This window comes from Melanotaenia boesemani, chromosome 16 (assembly GCF_017639745.1).
Source record: "Melanotaenia boesemani isolate fMelBoe1 chromosome 16, fMelBoe1.pri, whole genome shotgun sequence".
Taxonomy (NCBI): domain Eukaryota; kingdom Metazoa; phylum Chordata; class Actinopteri; order Atheriniformes; family Melanotaeniidae; genus Melanotaenia; species Melanotaenia boesemani.
The window spans coordinates 32,237,659-32,255,503 of record NC_055697.1 but is presented as its reverse complement, the minus strand read 5'-3'; the positions used below and the strand labels follow the sequence as shown (position 1 = coordinate 32,255,503).

General features: G+C 44.1%; 1 protein-coding gene across 1 annotated transcript in view; it reads left to right on the top strand.

Moving 5' to 3' along the window:
• Nucleotides 1-17,845, top strand: part of LOC121655251 (glutamate dehydrogenase, mitochondrial-like) — a 26,580-nt gene extending 8,735 nt beyond the window's left edge. Inside the window, exons 4-13 of the mRNA XM_042009755.1 lie at nt 3,466-3,529; nt 5,426-5,520; nt 6,371-6,550; nt 8,377-8,514; nt 9,754-9,891; nt 9,974-10,054; nt 10,866-10,989; nt 11,072-11,163; nt 11,245-11,307; nt 14,937-17,845. Of these exons, the coding sequence (XP_041865689.1) occupies nt 3,466-3,529; nt 5,426-5,520; nt 6,371-6,550; nt 8,377-8,514; nt 9,754-9,891; nt 9,974-10,054; nt 10,866-10,989; nt 11,072-11,163; nt 11,245-11,307; nt 14,937-15,056 (1,095 nt within the window). The 3' untranslated portion in view covers nt 15,057-17,845. The remainder of the gene's footprint in view (nt 1-3,465; nt 3,530-5,425; nt 5,521-6,370; nt 6,551-8,376; nt 8,515-9,753; nt 9,892-9,973; nt 10,055-10,865; nt 10,990-11,071; nt 11,164-11,244; nt 11,308-14,936) is intronic.

Sequence of the window (17,845 nt, the reverse complement as noted above, 5' to 3'; positions counted from 1 at the left end):
GTAGCAGCTTTTAATCCCAGTATAAACCAGTGTGTAGCAGCTTTTAATCCCAGTATAAACCAGTCTGTAGCAGCTTTTAATCCCAGTATAAACCAGTCTAGTAGCAGCTTTTAATCCCAGTATAAACCAGTCTGTAGCAGCTTTTAATCCCAGTATAAACCAGTCTGTAGCAGCTTTTAATCCCAGTATAAACCAGTCTGTAACAGCTTTTAATCCCAGTATAAACCAGTGTGTAGCAGCTTTTAATCCCAGTATAAACCAGTCTGTAACAGCTTTTAATCCCAGTATAAACCAGTCTGTAGCAGCTTTTAATCCCAGTATAAACCAGTCTGTAGCAGCTTTTAATCCCAGTATAAACCAGTCTGTAACAGCTTTTAATCCCAGTATAAACCAGTCTGTAACAGCTTTTAATCCCAGTATAAACCAGTCTGTAAGCAGCTTTTAATCCCAGTATAAACCAGTCTGTAGCAGCTTTTAATCCCAGTATAAACCAGTCTGTAACAGCTTTTAATCCCAGTATAAACCAGTCTGTAACAGCTTTTAATCCCAGTATAAACCAGTCTGTAACAGCTTTTAATCCCAGTATAAACCAGTCTGTAGCAGCTTTTAATCCCAGTATAAACCAGTCTATAGCAGCATTTAATCCCAGTATAAACCAGTCTGTAGCAGCTTTTAATCCCAGTATAAACCAGTCTGTAGCAGCTTTTAATCCCAGTATAAACCAGTCTGTAGCAGCTTTTAATCCCAGTATAAACCAGTCTGTAGCAGCTTTTAATCCCAGTATAAACCAGTCTGTAGCAGCTTTTAATCCCAGTATAAACCAGTCTGTAGCAGCTTTTAATCCCAGTATAAACCAGTCTGTAGCAGCTTTTAATCCCAGTATAAACCAGTCTGTAAGCAGCTTTTAATCCCAGTATAAACCAGTCTGTAGCAGCTTTTAATCCCAGTATAAACCAGTCTGTAGCAGCTTTTAATCCCAGTATAAACCAGTCTGTAGCAGCTTTTAATCCCAGTATAAACCAGTCTGTAAGAGCTTTTAATCCCAGTATAAACCAGTCTGTAACAGCTTTTAATCCCAGTATAAACCAGTCTGTAACAGCTTTCAATCCCAGTATAAACCAGTCTGTAGCAGCTTTTAATCCCAGTATAAACCAGTCTGTAGCAGCTTTTAATCCCAGTATAAACCAGTCTGTAACAGCTTTTAATCCCTGTATAAACCAGTGTGTAGCAGCTTTTAATCCCAGTATAAACCAGTCTATAGCAGCTTTTAATCCCAGTATAAACCAGTCTGTAACAGCTTTTAATCCCAGTATAAACCAGTCTGTAGCAGCTTTTAATCCCAGTATAAACCAGTCTGTAGCAGCTTTTAATCCCAGTATAAACCAGTCTGTAACAGCTTTTAATCCCTGTATAAACCAGTGTGTAGCAGCTTTTAATCCCAGTATAAACCAGTCTATAGCAGCTTTTAATCCCAGTATAAACCAGTCTGTAGCAGCTTTTAATCCCAGTATAAACCAGTCTGTAGCAGCTTTTAATCCCAGTATAAACCAGTCTGTAGCAGCTTTTAATCCCAGTATAAACCAGTCTGTAACAGCTTTCAATCCCAGTATAAACCAGTCTGTAGCAGCTTTTAATCCCAGTATAAACCAGTCTGTAGCAGCTTTTAATCCCAGTATAAACCAGTCTGTAACAGCTTTTAATCCCAGTATAAACCAGTCTGTAACAGCTTTTAATCCCAGTATAAACCAGTCTGTAACAGCTTTTAATCCCAGTATAAACCAGTCTGTAACAGCTTTTAATCCCAGTATAAACCAGTCTGTAAGCAGCTTTTAATCCCAGTATAAACCAGTCTGTAGCAGCTTTTAATCCCAGTATAAACCAGTCTGTAACAGCTTTTAATGCCAGTATAAACCAGTCTGTAGCAGCTTTTAATCCCAGTATAAACCAGTCTGTAAGCAGCTTTTAATCCCAGTATAAACCAGTCTGTAACAGCTTTTAATCCCAGTATAAACCAGTCTGTAACAGCTTTTAATCCCAGTATAAACCAGTCTGTAACAGCTTTTAATTCCAGTATAAACCAGTCTGTAACAGCTTTTAATCCCAGTATAAACCAGTCTGTAGCAGCTTTTAATCCCAGTATAAACCAGTGTGTAGCAGCTTTTAATCCCAGTATAAACCAGTCTGTAGCAGCTTTTAATCCCAGTATAAACCAGTCTGTAGCAGCTTTTAATCCCAGTATAAACCAGTCTGTAGCAGCTTTTAATCCCAGTATAACCCAGTCTGTAGCAGCTTTTAATCCCAGTATAAACCAGTGTGTAACAGCTGCTTTGTGGCGCCACCGTGCATCAGAAACGTCTTCTTGGCTTTATTCCAGCCATAGAGGAGCATTATTTTTCTTTTTTTCACACACACATAGAACTTTCTGCTCACTGGCAGAGTTTTAAGGGTTAATATCTTCATCCTGACTGGTGATTTTAAAACTGCATTAGGATGGAAACGCTGAGCCATCAGCTGGCAGAGAGACCCCAGGCTTCACTCTCTCTCTCCAACATGATGACTCAGCTACTTTCTGTCAAACACACACAGAAACACCGGTGTAAATGTTTGCGTGACCCTCGCTCTGCTGGGAAAACACACGGCTTTTGTAGCACGTGCAGCCAGCCAGCCTCTGACCTGACGAGAATGAATTCCAGGACGGGTTCTGCTGGAAAAGCAAACATGATGAGATCCTTCATTACACCCACCAAGAAACAACATCAGGGTGATGCTGGTTGGAGACTTGTGAGACCAGCTCTCACGATCAAATTTTTGATAGTCACCAGGTTATTAGAGCCTATTGGGAAGAAGATGGAAAACTACTAAATTTGTTACTAGACACAAGTAAAAACGTTTTTACAAGGAAATGGTTGAAGGTAAATGTGCTTAATACTGAAGAATGGATAAAGAGTGAGATTTACACCGAGGAAAAGAAAAAGCCTTCACCAGATCTGGCCAAAACAGACTGAGTTTATAAAACCTGTAAAACTCATTTCATCTGAATCGATTCGATTTTTTTTATTTACCTTTTCCCCCTTTTAATGGAAGGTTCATGCACCTGGAGGTTCCCCGGTTCAGCTGTCAGTTATAAATACAGCAGAAAGCAGAACTTTTATTTTAAAGACCTTCCAGTCGGATGAAGAAAGAGACCAAAGGATCCACTTCTGTCAAAATTTAAATATTTCATTTTTTTTCAGATTAAAAAATGATACTAATAAGAAAAGGAATTCCAGGAATCAGATCCAGTGATGAATCCTGAACATGCAAGAGAGAAACAAGAACAGATCCTGGTTTTCCTCTTCCTTTTCCACTGGAATGGGAGTTAAATTCCGAACGTCTCAGGAAATCCTCACTCTGGGCTGGAGACGTGTGAAACTCCTGCAGGATGCATCGGTGTTAATGAGCTGTGTGTTGGGTGTGTGTTTTCAGGACACAGAGCTGGAGAAAATCACCAGGAGGTTCACCATCGAGCTCGCTAAGAAAGGCTTCATCGGTGAGTGAACAGGCAGCGACTGATCACATCTTCCAGCTCTTCGTTCGCCCACGGAGGAACTAAAACGGTGTCATCAGTTGTTTTTAAACGTCGTCATCAGACGGACTTTAAACTCCGTCTGAGGAAATGTTGAGCAGGAAAAACCAAATTAGAAAAAAAAAGTTTTTTTTAACACCTCAAGATCCATCACGTCATCCTGATGTTCACGCAGCGCAAGAAAGTTAGAAAACTTAGAAAATCCGCAGCAGATGGAATTTCCCAAAAAGTTGGGATGTGTAAAATGTCAAAAAAAGAAGAAATTCCATCCACTCATATTTTATTCCCAGTAGAAGATAAACAACATGTCAGATGATGAAACTGAGACATTTTACATGTGATGGAAAATATGAGCTGACAGTGAATCTGATGCAGCAACACGTCTGGAAAAAGTAGTTCCACGGTGATGTTTGGCATGGTGTAAAAAGTAGTTCCAGGGTGATGTTCAGCACGGTGTAAAAAGTAGTTCCAGGGTGATGTTCGGCACGGTGTAAAAAGTAGTTCCAGGGTGATGTTCAGCACGGTGTAAAAAGTAGTTCCAGGGTGGTGTTCGGCACGGTGTAAAAAGTAGTTCCAGGGTGGTGTTCAGCGTGGTGTAAAAAGTAGTTCCAGGGTGGTGTTCAGCATGGTGTAAAAAGTAGTTCCAGGGTGGTGTTCAGCGTGGTGTAAAAAGTAGTTCCAGGGTGATGTTCGGCACGGTGTAAAAAGTAGTTCCAGGGTGGTGTTCAGCACGGTGTAAAAAGTAGTGCCAGGGTGGTGTTCAGCATGGTGTAAAAAGTAGTTCCAGGGTGATGTTCGGCATGGTGTAAAAAGTAGTTCCAGGGTGATGTTCGGCACGGTGTAAAAAGTAGTTCCAGGGTGATGTTCAGCGTGGTGTAAAAAGTAGTTCCAGGGTGATGTTCGGCACGGTGTAAAAAGTAGTTCCAGGGTGATGTTCAGCATGGTGTAAAAAGTAGTTCCAGGGTGATGTTCGGCACGGTGTAAAAAGTAGTTCCAGGGTGGTGTTCAGCATGGTGTAAAAAGTAGTTACAGGGTGATGTTCGGCATGGTGTAAAAAGTAGTTCCAGGGTGATGTTCGGCACGGTGTAAAAAGTAGTTCCAGGGTGATGTTCGGCACGGTGTAAAAAGTAGTCCCAGGGTGGTGTTCAGCATGGTGTAAAAAGTAGTCCCAGGGTGGTGTTCAGCATGGTGTAGCATCTTTTCTTCTTCTAACATGTCTGGAAACGTCTGGGAAGTGAGGAGACCAGTTGCTGGAGTTTTAGAGGAATGTTGTCCCATTCTGGTCTGATGCAGGATTCTAGCTGCTCTACAGTCCTGGACCTTGGTCACTGGATTCATGATGGAGTGACCAAGGTCCAGGACTGTAGAGAAGCTACAGTCCTGGACCTTGGTCACTGGATTCATGATGGAGCTTTAATCTGCATTTGTGGATTTCAGGGTGAACTGTGTTCACAGACTGTGATTTCTGGAAGTCTGGAGCCATGCAGTGGTTTCCAGGAGAGAACCATGTCTGCTTTTAAGGCAGAAGGTCACCACCATCCGGCCTTGTCCTATGCACACAGAGATTCCTCCTGATTCTCTGAATCTTTAGATGATATTCTACACTGTAAATCAGGGGTCGGCAACTAGCGGCCTGCTAGTTAGAATCATCCCAATAGTTAGAAGACTGGGAGATTTAGATTTTCAGCTGCTCTGTTTCAGTCTGAAATGTTTGTTTATTGTATTCTGTTTTTATTATATTTTTTAAAGCATCAAAACTTATTTTTTAGATTTAGGTAGTAAAAGGATTGAATGCAGAGATCTTCAGACTGTTGTCTGTGTTTTACTGGCCTCTCTCCTGATGTTTTTGTGGCGTTTCAGGTCCTGGTATCGACGTTCCTGCTCCTGACATGAGCACCGGGGAGAGGGAAATGTCGTGGATCGCAGACACCTTCGCCACCACCATGGGACACTACGTGAGTCTGACATCATTTTTATTTTATTCAAGTCTCAACTTTTGAGTTACGTCTTTTTTCTTTAAGGGGTGATAAGGATACGATAAGATTTTTTTTTATTTAACTAGACACAAACAAGAATAGAAGAAAAACTGAAACATCAAAAACAACAAACTAAACCTTTTCTAAGCTTTTCTTGTTTTATGTGAAAACCATTTCTTTCATTTCCGGATTTTAGATCTTTTAGATTTAGATTTTCAGATTTAGATAATTGTTTTTTATGAAGATATAATCAACAATGCACAGCCACAGATTGCAGGCTGGTGCTTCAGTCTTAAACCAGTTCTTAGAGGTGACCTTCAGAAAGTTCTGCTGTTCGACGTGTTATCTCACAAACAGCAGAGTGAAGATGATCTCAGTAAGGTCGTATTTTTTCCTAACTCCAGAAGATGTGTGTGGTCTGAATCCAGGATGTTACGGAGTCCCCAGCATGATGCTTTTAATTCAGACTTCCCGTTACCAACAGGAAGTAGTACACAAGTCACTATCAGCACATCAGAAGTCCTCTTCACCGCTCTTCATCAGCTCCATGAGGTCTGTAAAGTAGCTCTATGCACCATCCATCCCAAACACGGGAAGGTTTCCAGGAGAAAGATGGATTATGTGAGGAAGAGGAGAGCACTCCCATCGAGCCTTCTGCTGGAAAATTAATCCGTTCAAACTTTATTGATAAAATAAAATTGAAAACAATCTAAAGAGCTGGACATAAGTTACATCATGGCTGAAAAAAGTTCTAATTTACAACAAGTGAGTCTGACTTTTTCCCAGACTGCAGCCTTCCTCACTCCGCTCTCTCCTTCCTCTTCATCAGGACATCAACGCTCACGCCTGCGTCACCGGGAAGCCCATCAGCCAGGGAGGAATCCACGGCCGGATCTCCGCCACCGGCCGCGGAGTCTTCCATGGTATCGAGAACTTCATTAACGAAGCGTCCTACATGAGTCAGCTGGGGATGAGTCCCGGCTTCCAGGACAAGACCTTCGTCATCCAGGTACGCCCATCCTCTTCATCACCTGCAGGAAATTTAAAAGACTTTTTAATTTGTGTTTTCTTTTCAGCTGCTTTCAACCAACAAAACGAACAAGTTCCTTCTGAGGAGAAACAAGGAGAACGTTTTTATAAATGTTTGTTGTTAATGATCCTTATTTTAATATGTTCCCCACTTCTAGTACCGGGTCCTCCTCTTCATCGGGACCACCTTCTAGTACCGGGTCGTCCTCTTCATCAGGACCGCCTTCTAGTACCGGGTCGTCCTCTTCCTCAGGACCGCCTTGTAGTACCGGGTCGTCCTCTTCATCAGGACCGCCTTCTAGTACCGGGTCGTCCTCTTCCTCAGGTCCGCCTTCTAGTACCGGGTCGTCCTCTTCATCAGGTCCGCCTTCTAGTACCGGGTCGTCCTCTTCGTCAGGTCCGCCTTCTAGTACCGGGTCGTCCTCTTCGTCAGGACCGCCTTCTAGTACCGGGTCGTCCTCTTCATCAGGTCCACCTTCTAGTACCGGGTCGTCCTCTTCGTCAGGACCGCCTTCTAGTACCGGGTCGTCCTCTTCGTCAGGACCGCCTTCTAGTACCGGGTCCTCCTCTTCATCAGGACCGCCTTCTAGTACCGAGTCGTCCTCTTCGTCAGGACCGCCTTCTAGTACCGGGTCATCCTCTTCATCAGGACCGCCTTCTAGTACCGGGTCGTCCTCTTCGTCAGGACCGCCTTCTAGTACCGGGTCGTCCTCTTCGTCAGGACCGCCTTCTAGTACCGGGTCGTCCTCTTCATCAGGACCGCCTTCTAGTACCGAGTCGTCCTCTTCGTCAGGACCGCCTTCTAGTACCGGGTCGGACCTTTTTAATCCTGGTGTGATAGATGAAGCAGGTGGTGGAAACCTTCCTCAGAGGTTTTCTCCATATTAACATGACAGCATCACACAGTTGCTGCAGGTTTGTCGGCTGCATCCATGATGAGAATCTCCCGTTCCACCACATCCCAAAGCTGCTCTACTGGACTGAGATCTGGTGGCTGTGGAGGCCGTTGGAGTCCAGTGAACTCATCGTCATGTTCTAGAAAGCAGGTGGAGATGATCTGAGCTTTGTGACATGGTGCATTATCCTGCTGGAAGTAGCATCAGAAGATGCTCCACTGTGGTCATAAAGGGATGGACATGGTCAGCAACAATACTCAGGTAGGCTGTGCTGGTTAAACCAGGCCACGTTGGTACTAAGGGGCCCAAAGTGGGCCAAGAAAATCTCCCCCCACCATCACACCAGCAGCAGCCTGAAGCGTTGATCCAAGGCAGGATGGATCCATGTTTTCATGATGTTTCCAGCAGATTCTGAGCCGAGCATCTGAATGTGGAGCTGAAATGGAGACTCATCAGACCAGCAACGTTTCTCCATCTTCTATTTTCCAGTGTTGGTGAGTGTGTGTGAATTGTAGCCTCAGTTTCCTGTTCTTAGCGGCAGGAGGAACCCGGTGTGTCTTCTGCTGCAGCTCATCTGCTTCCAGGCTGGACGTGTTGTGTGTTCAGAGATGCTGTTCTGCAGACTTTGGTTGGAACCAGTGCTGACTGGACTTCCTGGTGTCTTTCTATCACCTCATCAGCAGGTCATCTCCACCATGTCTACATGACTGCATGCTGCCGTGTGATTGGCTGATGCAGAGGATGATGAGTGACCTGCGAGGAAGAAAACAGTAAAACAGAAGATTGATGCGAAATGAAAGAACTCTTCATCAGTCACCATGTTGATGTTCTGTTATTTAACATGTTTCAGTCAGAAGTTCTGGTTCTGATCGAAGCTTCAGGGTTAACGTTCTCTCCTCTGTGTCTGCAGGGCTTCGGGAATGTCGGTCTTCACTCCATGCGTTACCTTCATCGCTTCGGAGCCAAGTGTGTGGGAGTCGGAGAAGTGGACGGAAACATCTGGAACCCCAAGGGCATCGACCCGAAAGAACTGGAGGACTACAAACTGGTCCGTCCTGGTTAAGCTCTTAACACCAAATTTCTCTTGCGATTTCTGCTTGTAAATGACAAACCCCCAAAAAAGTTATTTAATTCTCTTTAATTCCAAAATAAAGCGAACACTTGTCAGGTTGAGTCAGAGGTGGAGGCGTCGTCATAGATGCTGCTGTAGCTGAGGATGGAACGAAGAAAAAAATTAAGGGTTTCTCTTTGCTTAAATTTTGGACATCTATGTTATCTGTGCGAAGATTCGTGGAGCTTAAGAGCAAAGTTTTAGTAAAGAGATGGCTAGGTGGCTTTCCATGACGTCCTCGTTATCCCATGAGGAATCTGGGAAATTCTTCTCCCGCTCTTCTTCTGTGGTGGAGCGTTTCTTTTGGGATGTTATTTTATCCAGAAGTAGATGAAAAGTGGAGAAAAACTATAAACAGGAGGATCCCTGCAGAAAACCGGAAATCCAGGAAATATTTCCTGTAAATCTGAAAGACGAAGGTAAAACTCTTCGCAAATCCGGCTTTGATTGGTTGATTTCCATGATTAATCCTGATTTTAATCATCCAGTTAAGTTACGTTAATGTCACAATGTTTACATCCTTCTCACCAATCATCAACGGTAAGGAGGGAAATGACTGACACCTGTCTTTGTCCAATCAAACCCATGTAACCGGGCAGAATATAGTGATTTTATCCAGGAAGCTGCTGTCAGAGCACTCAGGAGTTTTCCAGAAAATGTGGTTTTATCCTGGTGGAAAGAAGTTTTTGAGCAAAGTTAAGACGAAATGTGTGATGATGTTTTTCAGATGTGGGGCAGAATTTTGTCTCCTCAGTGAATCTTTGTTGGAGATGAAGAAACGAATCGTTTTGTGCCTTCAGTAGAGATATCGCTGGTGTGTGTTCATACCGTGGGATGAGCAGCTGGATCCATAGTTGGGGTTTTTCCGGGTTTTATTTACCTTCTCTTGTACTTGCTTGTTTTCTCCACTGTGTTTGGTGGTGATAGATATGTGTTTAATGAGCTTTTAGATGTTAGACTTTCAGTGGACACCACAAGTTTATATAACAGACCTGACGTTACACCCTGAGAAGCCGGATGTTAACTTGGGGTGATGGGGCTTTACTGGTCGTCATGGTGACATGACCAGAGAGATGTTCTGGGTCTGTAAGAGTCGGGAGTAAAGAGCTGTTCGCCCCCTGCTGGCAGAATGATCTCCTGCAGTTTTCACTCACTCGTTTCTTTTTTCATCTCCAGGCCAACGGCACCATCGTCGGCTTCCCAAACTCAACGCCGTATGAAGGAAACATCCTGGAGGCCAACTGTGACATCCTGATTCCCGCCGCCAGCGAGAAACAACTGACCAAGAGCAACGCGCACAAGATCAAGGCCAAGGTATCAGATCAGAGATGTGGTAGCATGTTGAACGGTCTCAGAGTTGAGCCATAAAATGACCCAGAGTCCGTCTTACCTTCAGATCGTTGCAGAGGGAGCCAACGGTCCGACCACACCCGAGGCCGACCGGATCTTCCTGGAGAGGAACATCCTGGTGATCCCGGTCAGTGGATCTTCACAATTACAAGGGCTGGATGTATATCCTGGTTTCTACAGAAAGATGAGATGTGAGATTACAGCAGACGTGTCAGGGCGTGTTACTGTGTTAGAGTAACTTCACCTGGAAGGCGATAGAAAATGGAAATGCTTATCTCCTCCTAAAAGAAAACCACATTACTTTCAGCTGAAACCAGAAGAAGCAGCCCAGTTAATCTAGGAATGAGTAAAGTAATCCTAGGAATGATTAATATTTACACAGTATATTAATAAGTATATTAGTATACTTCACTATAAACCTCCTTCATCTCCATGGAAACAGCAGGACCTTCATGGTTCATTTCAAGCAAAGGCAGAGTCATAGCAGAGTTTTTAGAGCTGGAATCAAACTTTTCACCACAAACAGCAGCAGTAAGACCTGGTTTCTGGTTCTGGCTGCTAGCTCCAGAGTTTCTGTCCCACCGTGATAAGACGGACGTCTCTGGAACCAGCAGAGTCTCTGCTGTCATGTGATTCCTTGTTTGTGTGGAGAAATTAGCCGAAGCTCTAAAGTGGACAGAGATGTTCTCATGTTTTCTACATTCCCGTATAACTGCTGGGGTTTGAACTGTTTGGTGTGGATGTCGATGCTTGGTGGAGTCTTTCAGCTGAGTTTCTCCCGTCATGTTGCTATGCTACATGCTAGCATTGCTACTTCCTGCTGTCTGCTAACTTCTCCTGTACTGCATGGATCTCATGCTGCCCCTGTGCAGGGGTCTGTGATGAAGAGGTTAACTCCTCTCTCTCAGACGAGGCCTGACTCTCCTCCGTCTCCTCAGGACATGTATCTGAACGCCGGCGGCGTCACCGTTTCCTACTTCGAGTGGTTGAAGAACCTGAATCACGTCAGTTACGGTCGACTCACCTTCAAATACGAGCGGGACTCCAACTACCACCTGCTGAGTGAGTCTGATGTCACCTGTCGTCTCCATGGAGACAGTTCTGAAATCTTCTTCCTCCGTCTGACTTTCTCTCTTCTTCTTAGTGTCGGTCCAGGAGAGTCTGGAGCGGAAGTTTGGGAAACATGGTGGTGCTATTCCTGTCGTTCCCACCTCTGAGTTCCAGGCCCGGATCGCTGTGAGTTCACACATCCTGTTGGTTCTGCTGTAGTAACACTCATCTTCCTCCTCCTCCTCATCCTCTCTCATATGGTTTCAGGGTGCGTCTGAGAAGGACATCGTCCACTCAGGTCTGGCCTTCACCATGGAGCGCTCAGCACGGGTAAAGCAGACAGAAACATCTGGAAAAATAACTCACATCTTCTCTCATCTATAATGAAATGAAACGAATCCAGATTATACAAAAATGTGGAGAAACTAGAGATGGATGTATTTACCATCAACTAAACCAAATGATGTTCTTTTGTTAAACAAATACTAAATTATTATTTAACATTTATTTAACCCGAAAATAAAATTCTTGAGATTTAAAACCTCTTTTCCAAGAACAGGAGCAACAAACCAGAAACACCTGGAGGAGCATCTGACAACTAATCAGGTTACCTGGCAGCAGGTCGTCCGTCTTCTCCTTCGGTTACGCACATTTGGTCCGTTTTCAGGGAGCTTAGCTATCCAACGGAGCAATACCTCCAGAAATGGCGGGGGCAGTACTGAGCAGAACAGCTGACATGCAACCAGTGACAGAAACAAGCCAGAGAAGAGAAGAGAAGGGAACAAAACAGCAGAAGCAGAAAGAAAACGAGCACAACAGCTGTAGAAATTGTACGAGCTTTTGAAGAAATGCGAGTGTTTAGGGCATGTTGGGCGGTTGGAAATAACTTTTTAGCAACGCGTTACTGCTGCCAAACGGTGTCTGAAACTGACGTCGGCTTGCAGAAGTGAACTCTGAACTTACTGATCTCAGCACTGTCCACTAGTGGAGGAATTGACTCAACCATGGTAACATAAAAGAGGCATGGAAGTATGAGGACTGCGACGTATGACATCGTTTGAAACGGACGTCACTATTTACGCAGGTGAGGGAGCATAAATGGGCCTTTAAGAGGAGAGGGAGCATCCAGCTTGTTATCAGTGGACAGGTGAAAAGCTGCATCTCTGATGGGATGGGGCTGCATTAGTGCCTATGGCGTGGGCAGCTTCCACATCTGTGAAGCTCCATCAATGCTGAAAAGTACATGGAGGTTTTAGAGCAACATCTGCTCCATCCAGACAACGTCTCTTTCAGGGAAGACCTTGCAGATTTCAGCAAGACGATGCTGAACCACATCCTGCATCCATCACAGCAGCATGGCTTCACAGGAGAAGAGTCCGGCTGCTGAACTGGTCTGCCTGCAGTCCAGACCTTTCACCAGTACACAACACCTGAAGCATCATGGAAGCAGAAATCCAGCAACCAAAGTCCAGGACTGTAGAGCAGCTAGAATCCTGCATCAGACCAGAATGTGACAACATTCCTCTCCTAAAACTCCAGCAACTGGTCTCCTCACTTCCTAGACGTTTCCAGACATGTTAGAAGAAGAAAAGATGCTACACCATGCTGAACACCACCCTGGAACTACTTTTTACACCATGCTGAACATCACCCTGGAACTACTTTTTACACCAAGCCGAACATCACCCTGGAACTACTTTTTACACCGTGCTGAACATCACCCTGGAACTACTTTTTACACCAAGCCGAACATCACCCTGGAACTACTTTTTACACCGTGCTGAACACCACCCTGGAACTACTTTTTACACCGTGCCGAACATCACCCTGGAACTACTTTTTACACCGTGCCGAACACCACCCTGGAACTACTTTTTACACCACGCTAAACATCACCCTGGAACTACTTTTTACACCATGATGAACACCACCCTGGAACTACTTTTTACACCATGATGAACATCACCCTGGAACTACTTTTTACACCATGATGAACATCACCCTGGAACTACTTTTTACACCATGCTGAACATCACCCTGGAACTACTTTTTACACCGTGCTGAACACCACCCTGGAACTACTTTTTACACCGTGCCGAACATCACCCTGGAACTACTTTTTACACCGTGCCGAACACCACCCTGGAACTACTTTTTACACCACGCTAAACATCACCCTGGAACTACTTTTTACACCATGCCGAACACCACCCTGGAACTACTTTTTACACCACGCTAAACATCACCCTGGAACTACTTTTTACACCATGCCGAACACCACCCTGGAACTACTTTTTACACCACGCTAAACATCACCCTGGAACTACTTTTTACACCATGCCGAACATCACCCTGGAACTACTTTTTACACCGTGCTGAACACCACCCTGGAACTACTTTTTACACCATGCTGAACATCACCCTGGAACTACTTTTTACACCGTGCTGAACACCACCCTGGAACTACTTTTTACACCGTGCTGAACATCACCCTGGAACTACTTTTTACACCATGCCGAACATCACCCTGGAACTACTTTTTACACCATGCTGAACATCACCCTGGAACTACTTTTTACACCACGCTAAACATCACCCTGGAACTACTTTTTACACCATGCCGAACATCACCCTGGAACTACTTTTTACACCATGCTGAACACCACCCTGGAACTACTTTTTACACCGTGCTGAACATCACCCTGGAACTACTTTTTACACCGTGCCGAACATCACCCTGGAACTACTTTTTACACCGTGCCGAACATCACCCTGGAACTACTTTTTACACCGTGCCGAACATCACCCTGGAACTACTTTTTACACCGTGCTGAACATCACCCTGGAACTACTTTTTACACCGTGCCGAACATCACCCTGGAACTACTTTTTACACCATGCTGAACACCACCCTGGAACTACTTTTTACACCGTGCCGAACATCACCCTGGAACTACTTTTTACACCGTGCCGAACATCACCCTGGAACTACTTTTTACACCGTGCCGAACATCACCCTGGAACTACTTTTTACACCATGCCGAACATCACCCTGGAACTACTTTTTACACCGTGCCGAACACCACCCTGGAACTACTTTTTACACCGTGCCGAACATCACCCTGGAACTACTTTTTACACCGTGCCGAACATCACCCTGGAACTACTTTTTACACCGTGCCGAACATCACCCTGGAACTACTTTTTACACCGTGCTGAACATCACCCTGGAACTACTTTTTACACCGTGCCGAACATCACCCTGGAACTACTTTTTACACCATGCTGAACACCACCCTGGAACTACTTTTTACACCGTGCTGAACATCACCCTGGAACTACTTTTTACACCGTGCTGAACATCACCCTGGAACTACTTTTTACACCATGCCGAACATCACCCTGGAACTACTTTTTACACCGTGCCGAACATCACCCTGGAACTACTTTTTACACCGTGCTGAACATCATCCTGGAACTACTTTTTACACCGTGCTGAACATCACCCTGGAACTACTTTTTACACCGTGCTGAACATCACCCTGGAACTACTTTTTACACCGTGCCGAACATCACCCTGGAACTACTTTTTACACCGTGCTGAACATCACCCTGGAACTACTTTTTCCAGACATGTTGCTGCATCAGATTCACTGTCAGCTCATATTTTCCATCACATGTAAAATGTCAGTTTCAGACATGATATGTTGTCGATCTACTGGGAATAAAATATCGATTAATGAGATTTAGAAATAATCAGATTCTGTTTTTAACATTGTTGGATCATGAAACACTCACGTGTACAAAAGTGTTTAGTTTTCAGAACTAAAATGGAAATATTTCATCAATTTAACAATTTAAAGACAGAAATGAAAGTGAAATATTTCCTGTGTGGAAACAGAAAACGTGTCTCCTTTTCCCTGATTTCCATCTTTTCTTCCTCTTCTCTCCACGTGCAGCAAATCATGCGAACAGCCAACAAATACAACCTGGGACTGGACCTGCGGACGGCGGCGTACGTCAACGCCATCGAGAAGGTGTTCAGAGTTTACAGCGACTCCGGCCTCATCTTCACATAAACTCACCAAGTTTACAGCCCACACCTTACCTGTCCACTTGTCACCTGTCCACCTGTAACAATCCCACCTCTGACCTCTCACCTGTCCACTTGTCACCTGTCCACCTGTTACATCCCACATCTTACCTGTTACCTGTCCACCTGTTACCTATCCACCTCTCACTTGTTACCTGTCCACCTGTAACAATCCCACCTCTCACCTGTCCACTTGTCACCTGTCCACCTGTTACATCCCACATCTTACCTGTTACCTATCCACCTCTCACTTGTTACCTGTCCACCTGTAACAATACCACCTCTGACCTCTCACCTGTCCACTTGTCACCTGTCCACCTGTTACATCCCACATCTTACCTGTTACCTGTCCACCTGTTACCTATCCACCTCTCACTTGTTACCTGTCCACCTGTAACAATCCCACCTCTCACCTGTCCACTTGTCACCTGTCCACCTGTTACATCCCACATCTTACCTGTTACCTATCCACCTCTCACTTGTTACCTGTCCACCTGTAACAATACCACCTCTGACCTCTCACCTGTCCACTTGTCACCTGTCCACCTGTTACATCCCACATCTTACCTGTTACCTGTCCACCTGTTACCTATCCACCTCTCACTTGTTACCTGTCCACCTGTAACAATCCCACCTCTCACCTGTCCACTTGTCACCTGTCCACCTGTTACATCCCACATCTTACCTGTTACCTATCCACCTCTCACTTGTTACCTGTCCACCTGTAACAATACCACCTCTGACCTCTCACCTGTCCACTTGTCACCTGTCCACCTGTTACATCCCACATCTTACCTGTTACCTGTTCACCTGTTACCTATCCACCTCTCACCTGTTACCTGTCCACCTGTAACAATCCCACCTCTCACCTGTCCACTTGTTACCTGTCCACCTGTAACAATACCACCTCTGACCTCTCACCTGTCCACTTGTCACCTGTCCACCTGTTACATCCCACATCTTACCTGTTACCTGTTCACCTGTTACCTATCCACCTCTCACCTGTTACCTGTCCACCTGTAACAATCCCACCTCTCACCTGTCCACTTGTCACCTGTCCACCTGTTACATCCCACATCTTACCTGTTACCTATCCACCTCTCACCTGTTACCTGTCCACCTGACATCCTTCCTACGATGTTTCTGATTGGCTGTTTTCTGCATGTGTGAGCAGCTGAAGCCTTAAATCCGACCCGGAACCTCTGAGCTTGAAGTTCGTGGACACCTTCGTTTAAAAGCTGCACTTTTACTGTTTTTTGTTTTGTTTGTTTGTTTTAGCCGAAACTGAATAAATAAAAGATTCAAACAGAAATTATATTTCATGAGAAGTAATGATGGTTAAAGCTGAAGTAAATAATAAAACACTTCAGTTTGTGATGCTTAAAACAACCAAAGAAGCACCAGATGATTGATAATCATTGATTAAAAAATGGATCTATAAGCAGTTTAAACTGGAGCAGACTTTAACGGGTGTCCACACACTTTGAGCTGTGTGTGCACACGTCGTGCATGTGTGTGTTTTGCTCATGTGCCTCAGGACTGAAGCTTTAACCTTTAACCAGCTGTTTAATGAAAGTTCAGCTGTTTGTGTTGCTGAGAAACCAAAACAAGGAGAAATCCTCGAGTCCTTTTTTTTTATTTCCAAATCATTTTGTGTTAAAGCAGCTGATCAATCATGACGCTGTTGTTTATTGTAATTATTGATTACTCTGCAGATTAACTGATTTCATTTAAAAGTTTTATTTAATTTTTGCAGAAAAACCTCAGAAATGTTTATTTTTAGTTTGATCCAACCTTGAGACGACAAAGTGGGTCATTCCCAGTGACTCATCCTGCACTGTGGGGGCGGAGTCTAGATTTGTGTCCAATGAAGTGCTCTTGTTTCATTTGAGCCACCTGGTGGGCGGAGCCTGGTCAGGCCACAGACCAATCGGAGCAGACCAGAAATTTGTTATTTAATTTTTTACAGAAAACTTGAGCAGTTTTAGGGGACGTTTAAAGTTGAAGATGATTATTCATTTCTTTGATTTCTATCCGTTAATTTGACATGTTGCCGTTGGAAACGGGTTCAGTCAAACTGAGAAGTGATTTAATAGAGCGGAGGTGCACTTTTCTGTGAGAAGAAACCCTGAAAACTGATTTAAGTTTCATTTAAACTCACCAACAGCTGCGCTGAAGGCAACAATGTATTTCACCTATAAATAAGAGAAGATTTGTTTCTGAAGCAGGTTAAAAATCTGTTTTTCATCTTGTTTTTAGAGCAAAAAACAGCAGATTTCAGCTTCATGTTGAGCTTTTTCTTTACAGGAAACTGAACTTTTCACACATTTAAATAATAAAACTAAAGATTCCTCAGATTTCTGAGCTTTTATGTATAAAATCAGACAACCTGCAGATTAATCAAACATGAAATCATCTTTATTTTATTTAATAGTCTGTGGAGGACAAGGAAACAGCCTTTATTCCGTTTGTTGAAGCTTTTTGGACAGAAACAGCTTCTGGGTTCAAACGTTGGTCGTGTCTCCGTGTTTCAGTTTGTACTTGGATCTTCTGAACTTTTAATGTTTTTCTTTTTTTCTTTCCTGTCTGATTGTGAAACTTTGTCATGAATAAACTATGCAAACACATGCTGCTGCTGATTGGATGCCACAGCGCCCCCTGTCTGCTGACCTCAGGAGTGGATGATGCTCGGGTTCAGCAGGATCAGAACTGCTTCATTTTTCTAACTTTCTGTAAAACAGGATGTTGAAGTCAAATAAAGCACAAAGAAAGTGA